The sequence below is a fragment of the Magallana gigas genome, chromosome 5, assembly GCF_963853765.1.
Source record: "Magallana gigas chromosome 5, xbMagGiga1.1, whole genome shotgun sequence".
Lineage (NCBI taxonomy): Eukaryota > Metazoa > Mollusca > Bivalvia > Ostreida > Ostreidae > Magallana > Magallana gigas.
This window is the reverse complement of record NC_088857.1, coordinates 44508941-44529241: the sequence shown is the minus strand read 5'-3', so window position 1 is coordinate 44529241 and position 20301 is coordinate 44508941. Positions and strand designations below refer to the sequence as shown.

At 37.8% G+C, this 20301-nt stretch overlaps 3 protein-coding genes across 3 annotated transcripts; all 3 read left to right on the top strand.

The window, feature by feature from the left end:
- The first annotated feature begins 11365 nt into the window (after positions 1-11365).
- LOC105333207 (uncharacterized) lies at positions 11366-13800 on the top strand. The gene is made up of 2 exons (XM_066083522.1): positions 11366-11537; positions 12066-13800. Exon 2 carries the CDS (start codon positions 12601-12603, stop codon positions 13210-13212), a length of 612 nt encoding a protein of 203 aa, XP_065939594.1. The 5' UTR covers positions 11366-11537; positions 12066-12600; the 3' UTR covers positions 13213-13800.
- Positions 13433-15597, top strand: LOC136275631 (uncharacterized). Its single transcript, XM_066085249.1, has 2 exons — positions 13433-13792; positions 14197-15597. Exons 1-2 carry the CDS (start codon positions 13433-13435, stop codon positions 15595-15597), a joined length of 1761 nt encoding a protein of 586 aa, XP_065941321.1.
- Positions 15598-15962: 365 nt separating this feature from the next.
- Positions 15963-19069, top strand: LOC136275786 (uncharacterized). The gene is made up of 2 exons (XM_066085776.1): positions 15963-18469; positions 18998-19069. The coding sequence occupies exon 1, from the start codon at positions 15963-15965 to the stop codon at positions 18021-18023; it is 2061 nt and encodes a 686-aa protein (XP_065941848.1). The 3' UTR covers positions 18024-18469; positions 18998-19069.
- Positions 19070-20301: the final 1232 nt, after the last annotated feature.

The following is a 20301-nucleotide window of genomic DNA, read 5'->3' as shown; positions in this document are numbered from 1 at the left end:
GATCATAGCTCTTTAAACACCAGCATATCAAAACTCCAGTTTTCAAGAATCCATGAAAAGTAAAGCGTTAGCACTAGACACGAACTCAAGGCTGCTTAAAAAAGCACTGGATAACGTCAAAACTTGTTTGAAGGCAAGAAACAATTGTAAATTCCAATGCTTATTAAATTTTGGTAAAGACGACATACGCAACTCAGAGAAGGATATTGGAGAAAGACGTTCAAAAACAGGGTAGCATGGTTTTATGACAAGTTGTCCGAAGCTTTAAGGAGAGAGAACAATATGTTTTATCAATCGAAAAATGGAGTAGAAGTTTGTGCCCCTTGTTTTCGCACAGTGAATTACATTAGTCGCAATTTCTTTTTTAAATACTTAAAGCTGCTTGGTCCGATTTTTTTTTCCATACAAATTTCCATACAAATCATTTATCTTAGAAAGTTATGGACTTTCTCCTATTTACACCAGCAGAATCAGTCTCCTTTCAAAGTTAGAAATATTCAAAGTAAATAAAAATAGTTTCTCTTTGGGCAAACGAAAAAACAAATCAAAATGCATCACGGGAATGTTTAGAAAATGAAACCGCTTGGTTTCGTCCCCCGAATGATTGGGGTTATTCAACCCGCATGCTATGCATCGATTGTAAAGAAAGCAGACTTCATAAATATTAGCGAACAAAACGTACACAAGTTTATTTGTAATTTGTCTGATCATTTCGACCTTTATTTAAAGCGATGTCAAATTCGTTATACAACCATACCCGTCTCGTCGTCAGGGGTGAAATTTAACATGAGGCGAAATAATGCGGTACCTTTTAATGTCGTTTGTTTTGTTAGCAAATTTTTTACGTATTTTTCTTCATCGAAATTTGGCATAATTGACGGGTAAAACTACTTCAATGTCTATTATTATACATATACTAAGCATAGCCATTGTTTAAAAGCGTGCATAAAATTTGATATGTAATCGGACCAAGCAGCTTTAAAAAAAATTCAAAGACTCTGCTGGATCCATAAGAAGAAGAGGCTCGACTATAACTTGAGACATCGCCATTTTCTGGCTAGATGATTACATTTATTTCCATGCAGAGCAAATGCCAGACACCCCGGATCCGCTTCTTTCAAATAAATACAGAAAATCTATGGTGTAAGATGCATATGTAAAGGACATGCTGAACAATGATGATCTTTTGCTAAAGAGAGAAAAAGAGAGGTTAGTAGTTCACCAATCCACTTTTGGCTAACTTTGACAAATTGAATATTTGAACTGGCCATTTCCTTTTCCACATTTCTAAGGATATGGAAAACTGAATTTCTACATTTGAAAATCAAGCAAGTAAGCATAAGTCATAACTTATTGATACAATGCATAATGTAAATCATTTAACACTTGTTAGGATATCTACACTTAGGACTTGATTTTGTTATTAAGATTAATCAATTATCACATGATAATTTTGCAGAAAATACATGTTCAACTACAGTATTGAAAAACAGCTAGAAGGGACACGTAACAGACAAAAGAGAGAGTATTTGAAAGAGATGACTGCAGTTTACAATGCCAGACAAATGTAAGCTGCATAATAAATTTTTAGCGTGATATATCTTAATTAATAGGTAAATGCACGTAGTTGTTATTTTAAACAATTTATGGATTTTTTTCCCCTCACAATTGAAGGAGAGGGTTATTTTATTTTACTGGAGGATAACAAAAGGTATACAATATCTAAATATGCATCTTTATTGAATTATAATGTTAATTGCATGTTGATCTTGATTTTCTGAACACCTTTTTATGTCATTTGCAGGGCATAGACCCGTCAACTCTTTTGAAGACGCATATTCAGGGGGTTATAAACCACGGAAGAGGAACTCAAGATTTTTTTGTTGACTTAAATGAGTATTCACAAGACTTTGGTTATGAACATTTTGCTCGGGTCCATCCAATCGGCTAGGGATCGATATCACTACTGGCTCTAAAAAGTAAGTCAGGGAATTTTTAAGGGATTAATTTTAATTACTGTAAAATGCAAAGTGTTCACATATCATTTAAAATTAACGAAAAACAAATACCGGGCATTTTCAGAAAAGAAAAATGAAAAAATGTAAATAAAGTTTTATCAACAGTAACTTCTTACTTAGAACCACAAAAGTTATATTCGATTATTCTCTTATTATCTGTATAGAAAAAATTACCAAACACAAATAATTGTGTCTTAAAATTAACTTGCATATAGAAGCTATTATCTATAAAGAAGAAATTACCAAACACAAGTAATTGTGTAATTAGATTTTTATTGTTTGGAGTATTTGGTCATGGCATTAAAAGCAGCATGGGTCGCCAAGCAGGGCAGACCCAACAACAAAGCAGCAAGTACAATCAACATCAGCAGCAAAAATATTTTTTGCTATTTCGGGTTGACCGCAAACAGCTATAGTTTGAACATTTGAATGTTTATAATATAAATTCAATATTAGCAGCAATTGTAGTTTGAACATTTGAATGTTTATAATTAAAATGCAATATGGTAGCAGCAGCAGCATCAAATCAATAGCATTTGATTGTTCCGGGTTAACCGCAAATAATATATTTGTTAATTATTTACACAAACTTGTCACATCAGTTGATTGGACGGGCGCACATGCCACATGACCTTCAACTGAAGGTTAAAGGTCACCTCACAAGGGGAGCCCAATTCAACTGACCCACGACCAAAACCCATTTATTAGTCCCCTACCGGTTTCACCGGAGGGGACTTATGCTTTCCTCTGCGTCCGTCAGTCCGTCCGTCCGCCCGTCTGTCAGTCCGTCCGTCAGTCCGTCTGTCTGTCCCACTTCAGTTTTCCACACTTTTTTTCTTTATGCATTTGAGGAATAATATGAAACTTGCTGAACAGCTTCAAAATATCAAACTACAGATCAAGTTTACACTTTCGTTGCGTCTGATTGACATATTTTCGAGAAAATTAATTTTTTATATTCCAATTTTTTAATGTTCGGGTTTGTTATCGGGTTCGGTGTGTAACTGAATAAACGAGGTCAGTATGTAGTCAGTAATAATATCGTGCGTTACTTGTACCATTCCTTTTCCTGTACCATTTCTAACAAACAAATAAATTCTATAAAATAATGTCAAGCATTGTGTTGTAAATTTAATCGGCAGGGTTTTTTTGTATTATTATTACAATCGGGTTCGTTGTCGGGTTGGGCTGTTTAACTGTTTGGTTTGATTCGGCGTACAGAAGACGGTAAGAAATGATATTGTGCATAACAGTGCATTGTTTTCACAAATTTTTACCAGCAAATACAGAATAAACTTGGCGAAATTACAGGAGATGAAATAAAGAGTATTATTTTACCTATTTTCTATTTAATTTCTATATCAACTATATAGTTTTAATTTCCTCTGTTCTTTTATCTCTGATTAAAGCATGACATCTCGTTTACAATAGCTCTGAAATAGTTGTGTGCTTGGAAGCTTTCATAGAATAATACAAACCGGTAGGGGACGTGTATTGCTTATGCAATACTCTCAGAATGCTTGTTAAATTAATGATTATAATGCTTTAGGTATACCCTATTTAGTATTAAGTTGTTTGTATGTGAAATAACCCTTTATTGGCGTTCGTCTGGAAATACTGTCCCAAGCCCTTTTCGGAAATATCAAGGCCCCCCTGAATGTCACTCAAAAGTTTTTTGTTGTTACCCAAAGGATTGAGATGCACATTGTCATTGCCCAAAAACTGGTTGATGTTCTAAATAATATCTGGGTGCTTAATATATCCCCCCCCCCACTAAGTCCTGTATTTGACATGCTGTTGCTCTATTGAAGCGTTTACGATTCCTCTCCATATCTTCAAGGTTTGAAGAATATCTATAAGACTTGCGTGGCAATATTTGAGACCAAACTAACTTAAGTCTTCGGAGGAGCCCTGCTAGGCTGGTTATGCTCTCGGACATATGTTCTATCAACTTAGCGAGGGGCCAGTCAGGATCATCTAAATAATTCCCCCCCCCCCCCCCCCCACAATGAATAACAAGAAAGTCAGGGGCTTCCTCTAACCTAGTAAGATACATAACGTTTTTCCTTTAGGTCAGTGAACTTTAATCCGGCATAACCTTGCCACCATATTTTTATTCCCAATCTTTTCAAACCGAAGTTAATCCCTCCCGTTCTAAGCATGGCTGCCAGAAAGGCATGTTAAATAATGGAAGACCCCACATACCATACTGCAGAATCTGAAAGAAAGTCCAACAGCTAACTTGTTTAATAGGGCAATCAATGTAGGATTTATAAATTTGTGATTTCCATCTGCCTGCCTCTCTAATAGAATGTGAATGGCAACCTTGCTGATATGCAGTGGTGGCAGCCCCTATCCGTAAAGAATGTGCTTTGTATCGTTGGTCATGCAGTCCTAGAGCTTTAGTGGCTTTACTTAAAACTGCTGAGAACTGAAATCTAGTGAGTGAGCTACCATCAGAATGACAGAATACTGGACCGTTAATTCGGGGCCTTATGGACAAAAAGGCTAACATTAACCTTATTGGACAATGAAAACTGGAAGATTTTTCAATGCAAATAGTTAAGTACCCCTCTGCCATATTGGTTCTTTGATTGCTTGATGTTTAAAAACATGTTGGACTTGTCTAGGGAAAAATTGATGTCCGTATGGAATCCGAATAGGGCCATGTAGTTCACTATCGCATCATCGCACCATCGCCGTTTGAGTCGATAGTGAGGTGGTGCGATGACGATGCGATAGTGCGATGAAGATGAAACGATGGTGCGACAATGCGATGGCGATGGTGCGACAATGCGATGACGATGGTGCGATGGCACGATAAGACTATAGCGCGATGATACAATAGCGATTACACGATGGTGCGATAGCGATGATCTATCGCGTTATTATTAGTTCTTTCTTGCTTCATCGTCATCGTATTATCGTAGCATCGCTCCATTGACTTTCCATAAAAAGGATTACATTCCCAGCAGCCATTGCACAACATGGCGTTTGATGACGAAGACATGCTAGAAAATATTATCAATGGGTAGGACTTAAGTTGAAATAAATTTATTACGGACGAAGTAACATGCAGATGTTTGTATTTGTTGATGTATAAATATAAATTTTGCAAATATATCATCAGAAAAATAACTATTAAGTTATTAACTTGTACATAATTCCCATCTAAATCTAAATGGTAGTATAATACTTTTGCAATATTATAATTCATATTATGTTCACAAGTCATTTAATATATAAAGGGAGGTAACTCTTACAATTACAATGAATATAGAGTACGCTCTTTTTTCCCTTGATAGTCATGCCAAAAAGTACTGGTTAAGAATATTAGAGCCATACTCTTTATCAATTTATCAAATCTAACAACTCACTAGTACACTGAAATTAAATCTTATTTCACTCAATATATAAAGCATATGTTTTTTTTAATTAATTTGAATGAGAATTATCATCCCCCCGTTTGAATCCATGTATTGATCATTTTGTTTTCATCAATTGCATTTTTTCTTTGTTTATTTACCTATGATTTAAATATTTATATCGTTAGCTAAAGGGTAAAGCTAATTTGCAATACCTAATTATTTCAACTTCTCATATAAAATCTGTTCATATATTCACTGCCTGCCGCGTTTTCTCCTTTCAATGGCGCATGCGCAAAAAGTCGATGGTGCAATGACGGTGATGCGTTAAAGAACTAACGATGAGGCGATAGAGCATCGCATCACTGCTATCGCACCATCGTGTCATCGCTATCGCACCATCCCGTTATTGCTATCGTATCATATCGTCATTGCGCTATCGCTTTATCGTGCCATCGTCATCGCATTGTCGTATCATCGTCATCGCACCATCGTCATCGCACTATCTACTCAAACGTTGATGGTGCGATGATGCGATAGTGAACTACATGGCCCTATCCGGATTTCATATGTCCGATACATTAATGATAGTGCCTGGACTATTGCCTTTGGAAATTGCTAATTCCCTAACTCTTAAAAAACCAAAAAATGCTAACACATATGCAGCTTGAAAAAAGATGAAACTCGTACATGTTAGTACATACTGAAGGTAACACTTGAACAATTGAGCACAGAATAAAATGGGTAATTTGGAGTCTTGTGTCCTTCTTCACTGATTATCTTTTTATTCCCTCTAACATCTAATTTTTTTTGTAACATCATCTAGATGCTGACACATATAACATAGCTGTAGCTGAAACTAGAAAGTTAAAAACTCTTTAAGAGATAAATGCAATAAACTGTGCAATGTGTTCTAGTGATGGTGGCCATACAATTTGAAACTTGTGCTTCAATCTAAATTTTTGAAAAAGGTGTGTGTTCTTTGACAATGAAGCCTGAAATAATTTATCTACTTGAAACTGTAAATCATCTGCAGAAAATCTTGTGGAATTGGCTCTGCTTGCTCCTTTGCCTCTGGTGCTAACTGTCTGAATTTTCCCCATTACTTGCGTGAAATAGAATCAGCGATACAATTATTGCTACTTTCTATATGTTTAGCTTTGAAAATACAATTGTACTGCATAAGCATAAGAACAAGTTCCCGCACTAACTTCATTACCCTCTTAGACTTAAAAGTTTGTTTGTTAACTATGCTTTATATGCAATATTGTCTATGAAAGACAAAACTCTTTTGAATTCTAAATCCTTACCCCATAACCTAATAGCTAAAACTAAGGGTACTAGTTCCAGGAATGTCATATCCCTGATTATGTCAGATGAATGTCATTTTGGTGGCCATTCAAAGAATGCCCATCTCCCTTGAAAATATGCACCACTGTCCACACCCAAGCTCTGCATTATCTGTACTATCTATCTGTAAACAATTTTAAAACATCCGAGCTTATATATTCTCTAGATGAAAAATTTGAAATGCCATTAAATTTCTCCAAAAATATAGCCCACATTTGTTAATCATCCTTCTACTCTGCCAATAACCTAATATGATGATGAGCCTCAGAAGCCCCACTCATTGCATCATAGAATTTGCGATTAAATGCCCTACTTGACCTGATTGCTTTGCCGAAGAAATTGAACATTCCTACTAATGATTCCATCTCTTTCAACAAGAGTCCCATGGGCCACATCGCTCACTTGAGGAACAATAGGTATGATAAAATCAGCTTAATGGAGTCATAATACAAACTATCTGGACAATGTACAATAATACATGTAGATCCTGTATGAATAAAATCCATTTTTCCCCTGTATATTCTTATGTTTATAATCATTGGTCCCTTTTCTAAAAGGATGATTTTATAGTCATATCATATGTTGAGTATTGCAGTTCTCAAAAAGATCCTTAACAATAGTTTATATATAGGATATAAACCTACATCAAACTCTGAACCCTCTTGTGAGGCCAAAGAATTGTCCTGGGGCCAAGGTCTTAACAATTATATAAAATCATCTGGCTGATTAGTTTCTGAGAAGACTTTTAAAGATTTACTCTATATATTCCTTTGTTAAAATGTGACCCCCCATTCTGGCCCAACCCTACCCACGGTGGTCATGATTTTCACAACTTTGAATCCACACTACCTGAGGATGCTTCCACACAAGTGTCAGCTTTCCTGGCTGATTAGTTTCTGAGAAGAAGATTTTAAAAGATTTACTCTATATATTCCTATGTTAAACTTTGACCCCCCCCCCCATTGTGGTCAAAACCTATCCCCGGGGGTCATGATTTTAACAAATTTGTATTTACACTACCTGAGGATGCTTCCACACAACTGTCAGCTTTCCTGGCTGATTAGTTTCTGAGAAGAAGATTTTTAACGATTTACTCTATATATTCCTATGTTAAATTTCAACCCCCCCCCATTGTGGCCCCACCCTACCCCCGGGGGTCATGATTTTCACAACTTTGAATCTACACTACCTGAGGATGCTTCCACACAAGTGTCAGCTTTCCTAGCTGATTAGTTTCTGAGAAGAAGATTTTTAACGATTTACTCTATATATTCCTATGTTAAACTTCGACCCTCATTGTGGCCCCATCCAACCCCCAGGGGTCATGATTTTCACAACTTTGAATTTACACTACCTGAGGATGCTTCCACACAAGTTTCAGCTTTTCTGGCTGATTACATGTAGTTTCTGAGAAGAAGATTTTTAAGGATTTACTCTATATATTCATATGTTAAACTTTGACCCCCTCATTGTGGCCCCATCCTACCCCGGGGTTCATGATTTTCACAAATTTGAGTTTACACTACCTGAGAATGCTTTCATACAAGTTTTAGATTTCCTGGTTCTATGGTTAATTAGAAGAAGATTTTTGAAAAGTTCTCGAAAATTTTCATAAATTCCTAATTATCTCCCTTTGCAAAAGGGCGTGGTCCTTAATTTTCACAACTTTGAATCCCCTTAGGCTAAGAATGCTTTGTGCCAAGTTTGGTTGAAATTAGCCCAGTGCTTCTTGAGAAGATGTTGAAAATTTGAAAAGTTTACAGACAGACGGACGATAGACAAAGTGTGATCAGAATAGCTCACTTGAGTTTTCGGCTCAGGTGAGCTAATAAAACCGATTTCCTTGCTAAAAATTCCTGCACATACTGTTTTTGGTGTAGGAATTTTTATGTGCATAGTGACTGTGTCAATTTCTAACCCTAAATAAGTAAGCACAGAATTTTTGACCCCTGCCAACGGAATATTAAGCTCTGTAGGGATATTATCAAATTCTGACATAATTTTTTTACAGTTGTTTGTCCCTATCTTTCCTGCAAATATAAAGTCATCCAAACAGTGATCTAATGTTTCTAACCCTGAGCGATTTTGAGTAAGCCATTGCAAAAAATTAGCAAATGTTTCCCATATCTTACAGTTTATTGAACACCCCATTGGCAAACACTTATTCTAGTCGTATATTTATATTTTACAAAGCCAAATTAACTTTATTGAATAAAATTGTTTTTAAAAAATTACATTTTAACAGCAATCTGATTAAAATCAGATCTTTGTAACGCTCCAAAATTTCTGATAGTCGCTGAAAAAAGCGACATCAGAATTTGTCGGAACGGATCAAAGATCTGATTTTAATCAGATTGTTTTTACAGAGTTTAGTTAGGGACTATATTTTGTGGCGAAAGGTTTTCCAGAAGGAAATGGACAATTTTTATAACTCACTAGTGAAAGAGTACTGTTACTTTAGCTTCCTAATTTTCAGCGCAGACCAAACTTCTGGATAGTTTGTGTATAACGATATATTCATGATATTCTGAAAAACATATTTAAACAATATTTTGATATTTCTATCGATATGTTTTGGCATATTTATCTAATATTTCATAGAACTTGAGAAAAAATTAGCTCCAATTTTAGCCTAAAATTCGCTTATTTCATGCTATATCTCAAATTTTTGAGATGTGACCCCTACTCATTTTATAATTTTTATTTATTTGCGTTATAATTTGATTACTCCAAAGTTTTGTTACATCTGTTGTGTGTTCATTGTGTACTGACCTTTGAAGCCACCAGAAAGGCAAGAATTTTAAAACTTTGGCTTAGATTTTACTTTATCGTCAATGCATGTGTTCAATTTCATACTGCATTAAAATCATAACTAAATAATTGTTCAAACTAAAATATTTGATTGATTTCTTCAAATTATCAATTTCTATGTAAAATTTTAGCAAAAATTTCAGGAAAAGTATTTTTTTGGTTTGAGGCCCTATATTTCCAAAAAATGGCATGTTACATGTGTCACAAATAAAATAACCGAACATTTTAGGTCCCCATCTTTATATCTAAGTGGTTTTGGATAATTCACATTACTACTATTTCAGGAGCCAACATCCTTAATGTATATTTATGCCCCCGCAAACAAAGTTTGGGGGTATATAGGAATCACTTTGTCCGTCTGTCTGTGCAATCGCGTCCGGTCCATATCTTCCTTATTGAGAAGCATTAAATGTTCTTACTTCACACAAATATTGCTTATGACCAAAGGGTTTGTCATGACCTTGACCAAAGGTCAATTGAGGAAGTTCAAGGTCATTGTTTCAAAAAATCTAAATTCTGTCTGTGTCATATCTTGTATTAATGGAAATATTAGAAGCTAAAACTTGACACAAAACTTGCTTGTCTCGGGCCACATAAAACTATTTTTAGATTCTCATCCCCGTCTCTCTAAAAATTGCCTGCCCCGATATATTTTTTTTTTTTGGAAAAAAAAATGTGTGGAAAAAAAATTTTCAGAAAAAAATCGGGCTCAGTATACCAATAATTCAAAATGTTTAGATATTAAAGGTATCACACCGGTAATCGGCCAATCAAAATGAACTAAGTCAATTGTAGTTCCATATACACTTTAGAATGATTTTTTTCCTTGACTGCATTTTTACATTTTCCTTTACTCAGTTTTAAAAATTTTTGTACCACTGAGTAGGATATTTCATGTATTTTGTTAGGTGATGACCTTTTTTCACAGGGACCACTTCCTTCAGGGCACATGCAGCAGCTTCCTGGGGAGTGTGCAGTCTGTTTACATACAAATGGAAAACACGTGGTTTTGAGGGTAGACCTGTTTGGAACTAGATATTTTGAGAAAATGCCGTATCGCTTGCCCTTTTTATGGTGTTAGCTGATAAGATAGGTAACGAATAACATTTCCTCCGAATATTTTGTCATGAGGAATACAAACTGATTTTTAATAATTTTTCCCCCTCTATAGTGCTATATAGTGAAAACTATTACCGGTGTGATACCTTGAATGCTGTTGTCATGTGGATTTCATTTGATTCGAGTCATGGTTGTTAACGGAAGGATGCAAATTTTCTCATGCATTAACAGTTAACTTAAAGCTCCTTGGTCCGATTTTGTTGTTGTTATTACAGTATTAATTTTTTTCCATACAAACCAATTTTCTTAGAAAGTTATTGACTTTCTCCTATTTACACGAGCAGAAACAGTCTCCTTTCGAAGTTAGAAATATTCAAAGTAAATAAAAATAATTTCTTTTTGGGCAAACGAAAAAACAAACCAAAGTGCATCACGGGAATTTTTAGAAAAGGAACCGTTTGGTTTTGTCCCCCGAATGATTGGGGTCATTCAACCAGCAGGCTATGCATCGATTGTAAAGAAACCAAACATCATAAATATTAGCCAACAAAACGTACACATGTTTATTTGTAACTTGTCTGATTATTTCGACCTTTATTTAATGCGATGTCAAAGTCGTAATTCAACCATACCCGTTTCGTCGTCAGGGGTAAAATTTAACATGAGGCGAAATAACGCGGTACCCTTTTATGTCGTTTGTTTGTTAGCAAATTTTGTACAACAGTGCGACATTTAAGTCCGGACATGACAAGGTCCGTGTTCCGTCTCCGGAGTATTTTTTATTGTTTCCAAATTTGTCCGGTCTTGATATTTTAGTCATGTAGTAAAGGAACGTTGTATGTACGTTGAACCATGTGCTCCCGAGCACACATACATCTCTCTCGTCCTATCTATATCTATTAGTACTGTTACAGTCATATATGTCCCGCACAGCGTAAGTGTTTTTTATAATGTTTTTCTTCATTAGAATTTGTGTAAATTGATTATTCACTACTTTATACATGCAAAAAGATAGTATTATTGTTTACATAGTGTGTAGAGGAAACTCGAAACGATTTTAGTCTTGATACGTAACTGAACAAATTGCACTCCTATCTCATTCTAAGTATAATAACTTTATTCTCGAGACCTATTTCTACGTCTTACACGTGTAAACGTTTTGTAAACATATGCTAGATTAGGTGAGTATTTTTCATACATAGGTAAAAAATGTGTATTGCTAGATTGTGACATGATATTGTGTGTATTTTATTTAGTCTGCATAAGTTACTGTGTAGGAGATAACTGAGCTGTATAAATAGCTAAATTTGTGTATTTTGCTCACTTTACTAGATTTCTAAGAGAAACCTTGTTTGAATTTTAAAAGTATGGTCACCAGTACCTGTCACAATCCTGTATGATTCTATTGTCTGTTTTGTTATCAGAGATTGTATTGTAATATTATGTTTTGTTATTTTTTCAGTTTCTTACCATTTATAAATACACATGCAACAATAAAGTGGATGTTCAGTGTATTTTGGGTTATACTGGCAGTTATTTGCGAACTGTTACAGTAAGAAAGCTACGGCGACTTCATGATGGCTTCAACAGATATGGATAAAGATCTGCGGACAGACAGACCCTTAACTGAGAAGGGACAAAGTATGTACGAGTCTTCTGTAGACAAATACCTAAACAGATTAAATGAACAATGGAAGAACATTGAACTGATTATCAGCACCATAGACAACAGTGCAAGATATTCTGTGTTGTGCCAGTTTGAAGATGAACTTGAGCAAGGTCACGCAAAACTAACTTTGATTAAGGATGACTTTGTTAGATATCTCAACAGAACAAAGACAACTGAAAGCTAAGAGTGTTTGGCAAAGTTAACAACAACTTTTGATGAAAAGACTAACACACTAGAAGAAGCGTTTCAACAAATCAGCCATTTAAAAGGAGAGAAATTGGAAACCGCCTCAGTGTTTTCGCACAGACCCTGGTCAACTGGATCACGCATGGACACTGCCGTAGCCGCCCAACGAGCAAAAGCCCAAGCAGCAAAGATCAGGCTAAAGTACGCGGAAGAAGAGAACCTCGTGTTAAAGAAGATGGCTCAGCTCGAGGAGCAGGAGAAAAAAGAGAAAGCTAACATGGAGAGATCAAAGGCTGAATTTGAAGCAGATTTACAACTCCTATCTGTCAAGAAAGAAGCAGCTACAGCAGAGGCAGAGTTACATGTTTTCCAAGAAGAAGATCAAGGATCTTTGTTCGACGCCTTGTCCGACACTGAAAGACATCACGACTTTACAAGCAGAGGTCAGTTCTTGGAGACTCGGAGAGTATTGGACTTTAATACAGTACGGGAGGACAATCCTAACCGTACGGACTTTCATCAGTTACCTGAAACACTACCTCTTCATGCCAATGCTGTATCTGAAGTTGGACTACCTAAATCCGATAACCCTCCACTACAAGAATCTACCTCATCAAGAACACTTAATCCCCTCATATCAGAGTTCAAACCACAGTCCAACCACCAGTCTGGAACAGTGTACACTCCGTTTTCAGAATTCTCAAAGTTTCTACTGAAAAAGGAACTACTGATGTCTCGCCTAAAAAAACTATGACGACAAGCCAGAATCGTTTGCAGCGTGGAAGGCTACATTCCAAAGTGTCGTGCGGGAGTTAAGTGTTTCAACAGAAGAAGAAGTAGACTTGCTAATCAAGTATTTAGGCCCTGAGTCGTCTAAGCAGGCAAACAACATCAAAATAGCAAATTTCAGCAACCCTGGATCGGGATTATCAAGGATCTGGGAACGTTTAAATGACAGATATGGGTCTCCAGAGATGGTGGAGTTCGCCCTCAAGCAAAAACTCGCTAATGTGCCGAAACTCACCAACAAAGATTACAGAAAGCTTTTTGAGCTGAGCGACATTTTGTCAGAAATAGAGGCAGTCAAGGACAACGTTGAATATTCCACTCTGCTCGCGTACTTCGACACATCTTCAGGAATCCTGCCAATCGTAAACAAACTTCCACATGCCCTTCAAGAGAAGTGGACAACTCATGCTGTGAACTTTAAGAAAAAACACAGCGTATCATTTCCACCGTTCTCAGTGTTTGTAGAATTTGTGAGAGACATTAGTCGTGTGAAAAATGATCCTAGTTTTCAGTACGAGACCAATTCTTATGCGGCAACTGAGAAAGTGATTCACCGCACAAGAACATTAACATAGCTACAAAGATGACATTTGGTGAAACTTACAAAGATACTGTTGAGTGTCCTATCCATCACGTTAAACATTCGCTAAACCAATGTCGCACCTTCCGAGCAAAACCCTTGGAGGAGAGAAGAGCGTTTGTGAAAGACAATAACATATGTTTCAAATGTTGTGAGACCACAAGCCACATTAGAAGGTTGTATAAGAGGGACATTAAATGTACAGAGTGTGACAGTGCAACACATCCCACAGCCTTACACCCTCCTTTGCCACCGTTGACTATGAAAACCTCATCGGCCTATGGCGGGGAGGTCACCCTTGGGAATTCAAAGCCTGACATTGAATCCAAGTGTACTCAAGTTTGCGGAGATGCACGATACTACGGCTAGTCCTGTTCAAAAACTGTTCTAGTCCGCGTGTATCGAGATGGTCAACCTGATGTTGCTGTTAAACTCTATGCCGTCATAGATGACCAAAGCAATCGATCCCTTGGGAAATCGCATTTACTGGACCTACTAGGAGTTCGTGGTCAGTTGGCAGAATACATTCTGACATCTTGCAGTGGATCGATACCTTCACAGGGACGACGTGCAACTGGTTTAGTGGTAGAATCCTTAGATGGAACCGTCAGACTGAAGCTTCCAACAGTCATGGAATGTGACGGGATACCTAATATAAGAACTGAGATTCCAACACCAGAAGTGGCCATGTCCTACCCTCACCTACGGGGTATAGCACAGCATATTCCCGCCCTTGATGAGGAAGCTGATAAACTACTACTGATTGGTCGAGATCTGTTAGATGCCCACCATGTCCTCGAGCAACGACTCGGACCAAGAGCAACTCCATATGCCCAACATCTTCGTCTGGGGTGGGTGATAGTAGGTGAGAGTTGCCTCAACAGAACTCACAAACCAGAAATAGTGAATGTGAACAAGATCCACACCCTTGGAAATGGCAGACCATCCATGTTTGAGCCATGTGAAAATGTCTTTGAAACCAAAGAGATATTCAGAGACAACGAAGTTCACAACAATCGTGACATCTTCGTGAAAACGAAAAATGACGATAAGATAGCATTATCCATTGAAGATACAGAATTCCTTAGTCTTATGGACAAAGAATTAGAAAAGGACTGCGAGGGAAGCTGGACAGCCCCTCTTCCTTTTAAGAAACAGAGACCACGATTGCCAAACAATCGCCCACAAGCCTTGAAACGAGCGAAGATGTTGACGGACAGTCTTCGTAAGAACCCTACTAAGAAACAACATTTCACAGAGTTCATGGAAAAGATATTCAGCGAAGGACATGCGGAACCTGCTCCAGGTCTAGCAAAGGATCAGGAATGTTGGTATCTACCCTTATTTGGTGTGTACCACCCCCAAAAACCTGAGCAGATAAGAGGTGTATTTGACTCCTCTGCGAAATATGGAAACATCTCTCTGAATGATGTTCTAATGTCAGGACCTGATCTTGCCAATGGCCTATTGGGAGTTCTGCTACGCTTCAGACAGCAACCTATAGCAGTTATGGCGGACATCCAGAGGATGTTTTACTGTTTTAAAGTCAAGGAGCAGCATAGAGATTATTTGAGGTTTCTGTGGCATAGAGACAACGACGTTGAGAAAGAGATTATAGAGTTCAGAATGTGCGTCCATGTGTTTGGAAACAGTCCGAGTCCTGCTGTAGCAACGTACGGTTTGAGAAGAACAGCAGAAATTGCTGAAAACCAGTATGGGCATGACGTTCGCAAGTTTGTCGAGAAGAATTTTATGTCGATGATGCCTTAACCTCTCTCTCCTCTCCGAAGGAAGCCATAAGTCTCCTGAAGCGAACACAAGAAGCACTAAGAACAGAAGGCAACTTGCGGCTGCACAAGATTTGCTCAAATTCGAGTGAAGTTCTGTCAGCTTTCGATAAGGAAGATTTAGCCAAGGACCTCCGGGATCTTGACTTCAGTCATGATGATCTTCCATTACAACGGAGCTTAGGAGTGTGCTGGGACCTTCGTATTGATAGCTTTACCTTCCGTGTCCATGTGGAAGAGAAACCCTATACCAGAAGGGGTGTTCTCTCTGTTGTGAATGGACTATATGACCCTTTGGGATTCGCGACGCCCGTGACTATTGGTGGTAAACTACTGCTACATGAAGCAATGGTGGAGCCCGTGGAGTGGGATCAACCACTGCCAGATGATTTCCGGTCTAAATTCGATTCTTGGAAAGAAACCCTTAGTGCCTTGGGAGGCGTAAACATTCCACGCACTTACAACTCCCTTTCAGGGAAAGGATGTCCTAAGGACTTAAATGTGTTTACCGACGCGTCAGAGAAAGCCATTGCGGCAGTGGCGTACCTCAGGACCTTAGATGAAGACGGCAACTCACAATTAGGATTTATGATGGGGAAAGCTAAAGTAGCTCCGAAACACGGCCACACTGTTCCGAGATTGGAGCTGTGCGCTGCCGTTTTGGGTGTTGAAATCTACGAGACCATTCTTGATGAACTTGAATTTGAACTACGGAAAGTGACATTTTTTACAGACAGTAAAGTAGTGCTTGGCTACATAAATAATGAAACTAAGAGATTCTACGTTTATGTCAGGGATCGTGTCGACAGTATCAGACGTCTTACACACCCTAGTCAATGGAACTATATACCGACAAATCTTAACCCGGCAGATGATGCTACACGCTCTATACCTGCAGTGAACTTGCAAACCAGCCTGTGGTTAAATGGACCCCCAGAAAACTTCCTAGCGCACACAGATGAGAAAACTTCATTTCCGCTTGTGTCACCAGGAGATGACAAGGAAGTTAGGTCATCGAAAACTGCTGTTGAATCAGAGGCGACACTCGGAAGTCACCATTTTGAGAGGTTTTCCACATGGAGAAGTTTGAAGAGAGCAGTACGTATTCTCAAGGAGCTTGCAAGATTCAGAACAACAGACTGCAAACCTACTCGAGTTTCTGAGAATGAGTCTGAAACCTTCATTATCAAGACTCTTCAAGAAGAAGCATTTCCCAAGGAAATGACGGCTTTGCTATCTGGATTGCCACTCCCAAAGCACAGCAACATACTTACGCTATCTCCATACCTAGATGATCTAGGACTACTACGTGTTGGAGGTCGTCTAAGAAATGCCAAGTTGGACTCGGCACAGATAAATCCAGTCATCATTCCTAAACACCACGTTACTACCCTAATTATACGACATTATCACGAAAAAGTCTATCACCAGGGTCGTCAGATTACTGAGGGTTCAATCCGAAATGCAGGCTTCTGGTTGATTGGTGCCAAACGGATAATTACCTCATTCATACATAACTGTGTTAAGTGTCGTAAGCTGCGTGGTCGTCAAGAAGAACAAAGGATGGCAGACTTACCTGCAGAAAGACTTGAAGTTGCACCGCCTTTCTCTTGTATTGGCATTGATGTGTTCGGGCCCTGGACAATATCTACGAGGAAAACGCGTGGTGGAGAAGTTAACTCCAAGAGATGGGCACTGATGATCACTTGTCTTGTTATACGTGCCGTCCACATTGAGGTTCTAGAAGAAATGACATCCTCATGCTTCATAAATGCCTTGAGACGTTTCTGTGCTGTCAGAGGTGAGGTGAAGTTGATCAGATCGGACTTCGGAACTAATTTCGTCGGATCCGTCAAGGATTTGAATGCCACGGTGATAAGTACAGAAGACCGACCAATCAAGGAATACCTATCAGAGAATGGTATCAACTGGATATTCAATCCTCCCCACTCCTCCCACATGGGTGGAGTGTGGGAGAGGATGATCGGTGTAGCACGTCGAATTCTGGATTCCCTTCTCCTGGATGTTAAACGTTTGACCCACGAGGTGCTCACCACACTGATGGCGGAAGTTATGTCAGTCATGAATTCGAGACCCTTGGTGCCAGTGTCAACCGATCCAGAGCTACCAATGCCACTGACACCAGCAACTCTCCTTACAATGAAAACCAATCAATCCGTACAGTGCTTCCAGTTAGACAGTTTCTGTCCTAAGGAAACAAGAAACAGTGGAAGTGTATCCAGTACCTTGCTGCCCAATTCTGGGTACGCTGGAAAAATGAATACCTTCCTACTCTACAGTGTTGCAGAAAATGGCAACAGGACCGTGAAAATCTCAAGGAAGGCGATGTGGTTCTCCTGCGAGACAAAGCACTACACCGGAATGATTGGCCAGTCGGGATCATTGTAAGAGCTTATGCAAGTGACGACGGCAAAATCCGCAAAGTAGACGTTCGCACAGGACAAGACAGAAAAGTGTTTACAAGATCTGTTAATGATGTTGTTTACCTTTTGTCTGAGTAGTGATTGTTTATTATGTACATGCATTGTTTGTATTGTGCCTGATGCCGGTAACAGCTTATTGTAAGAGATGTTGGGTAGATTTCTTATTACCAAGTGTAATTCCTTTTTTACATCTGTTCATTTAAAGGTGAAATCAAACTGATATCAGACGGGGAGTGTTCCGTCTCCGGAGTATTTTTTATTGTTTCCAAATTTGTCCGATCTTGATATTTTAGTCATGTCGTAAAAGAACGTTGTATGTACGTTGAACCATGTGCTCCCGAGCACACATACATCTCTCTCGTCCTATCTATATCTATTAGTACTGTTACAGTCATATATGTCCCGCACAGCGTAAGTGTTTTTTATAATGTTTTTCTTCATTAGAATTTGTGTAAATTGATTATTCACTACTTTATACATTCAAAAAGATAGTATTATTGTTTACATAGTGTGTAGAGGAAACTCGAAACGATTTTAGTCTTGATACGTAACTGAACAAATTGCACTCCTATCTCATTCTAAGTATAATAACTTTATTCTCGAGACCTATTTCTACGTCTTACACGTGTAAACGTTTTGTAAACATATGCTAGATTAGGTGAGTATTTTTCATACATAGGTAAAAAATGTGTATTGCTAGATTGTGACATGATATTGTGTGTATTTTATTTAGTCTGCATAAGTTACTGTGTAGGAGATAACTGAGCTGTATAAATAGCTAAATTTGTGTATTTTGCTCACTTTACTAGATTTCTAAGAGAAACCTTGTTTGAATTTTAAAAGTATGGTCACCAGTACCTGTCACAATCCTGTATGATTCTATTGTCTGTTTTGTTATCAGAGATTGTATTGTAATATTATGTTTTGTTATTTTTTCAGTTTCTTACCATTTATAAATACACATGCAACAATAAAGTGGATGTTCAGTGTATTTTGGGTTATACTGGCAGTTAATTGCGAACTGTTACAGTCCGGGCTTTTTTAGCTACCATTTCCGTTGGACATAGCTTACTTTTGTTAATATATCTTGATGGGACATTTTACTTTGATCCTATCATGTCAGCATGAATGTACAAATTGCTCTAGTTTTCTTATAATTGTCTCTCAAATATCAAAATTCCATGGGATTTTGGTGAGATTTTTCATCCCATCTCAAACCCCACCAAAATCTCATGGGAGAAAAAAATCTTTGTGGGATATAAATTCCCGTGCGATATTTTCTCCCATCTATGGTGTTGATAGGATAATTAATCCTATAAAAGGCTTTTATAGGATTTAAAATCCTATGAATGACCATGTTGGGATATTTTATCCCAGAGGATAAAAAGTCCTCTAAATATATCATCTTGATTGATTGTATGTTGGGGTTAACTAAACACTTATGATTCAATTGTCTGATCATATAGTCTAGTAAAAGCAATATTCAAACAACCAATGTATTAATGTATTAGATAATGTCATTATATCAATCTAATGAATTACACATGCTAAATTATATGTACCATCAATAACATATTCTTCTTGAAATGACTTAATAGAGCTTATAACAATAAGATTTAACAAATTCTGAGAAAATAAATACCAAACATTACCAATAATGAAAATATTTCTGTTTATGTAAACCTATAAACTCTTACTTTTCACTGCTGCAAGGAGACTCATTTTTGTTTTAAATTTTGATTGATTGATATGATTTGATTTGATACTGTACATCAGGTGAACCGGCATGACCCAAGGAACAAGAATATATATGATTTATGGGCGGGGATCTCAACTGTTTTCAAGATATTTGGGCACTTCCTGTTCAAAGGGGGGGGGGGGGGGGTCATGACTACCCTTGGAGCCCATGACCTATATACTATTTGATGCTCCTTGACACAAGGAACAAGAATATATTTGGTTTAGGGTGGGGATCTCAACCGTTTTCGAGATATTTGGACACTTCCTGTTCAATGGGGGTCAGGACAACCCCCAGGGCCCATAACCTACATGCCAGTTGATGTCCCTTAACACAAAGAGTAGTTTGGGGTTGGGGATCTCATAGGAATTTAATGAGATATTTGAATTAGGGCACTTCCTGTTTCAGGGGTAGACGGAACCACCCCCATATGGCCATAACCTATATACCATACAGGCTTGGGGCGAATTACATTGTAAAGTAATGCATTACATTACCATTACTT

Coding starts and splice junctions, on each gene's coding strand:
- LOC136275786 (XM_066085776.1), top strand. CDS start 15,963: ATGGTGGAGCCCGTGGAGTGGGATCAACCACTGCCAGATGATTTCCGG.
- LOC105333207 (XM_066083522.1), top strand. CDS start 12,601: ATGGACACTGCCGTAGCCGCCCAACGAGCAAAAGCCCAAGCAGCAAAG.
- LOC136275631 (XM_066085249.1), top strand. CDS start 13,433: ATGGTGGAGTTCGCCCTCAAGCAAAAACTCGCTAATGTGCCGAAACTC. Junction 13,793..14,196: donor CTTATGCGGCAACTGAGAAA/GTGATTCACCGC, acceptor TACTACGGCTAG/TCCTGTTCAAAAACTGTTCT.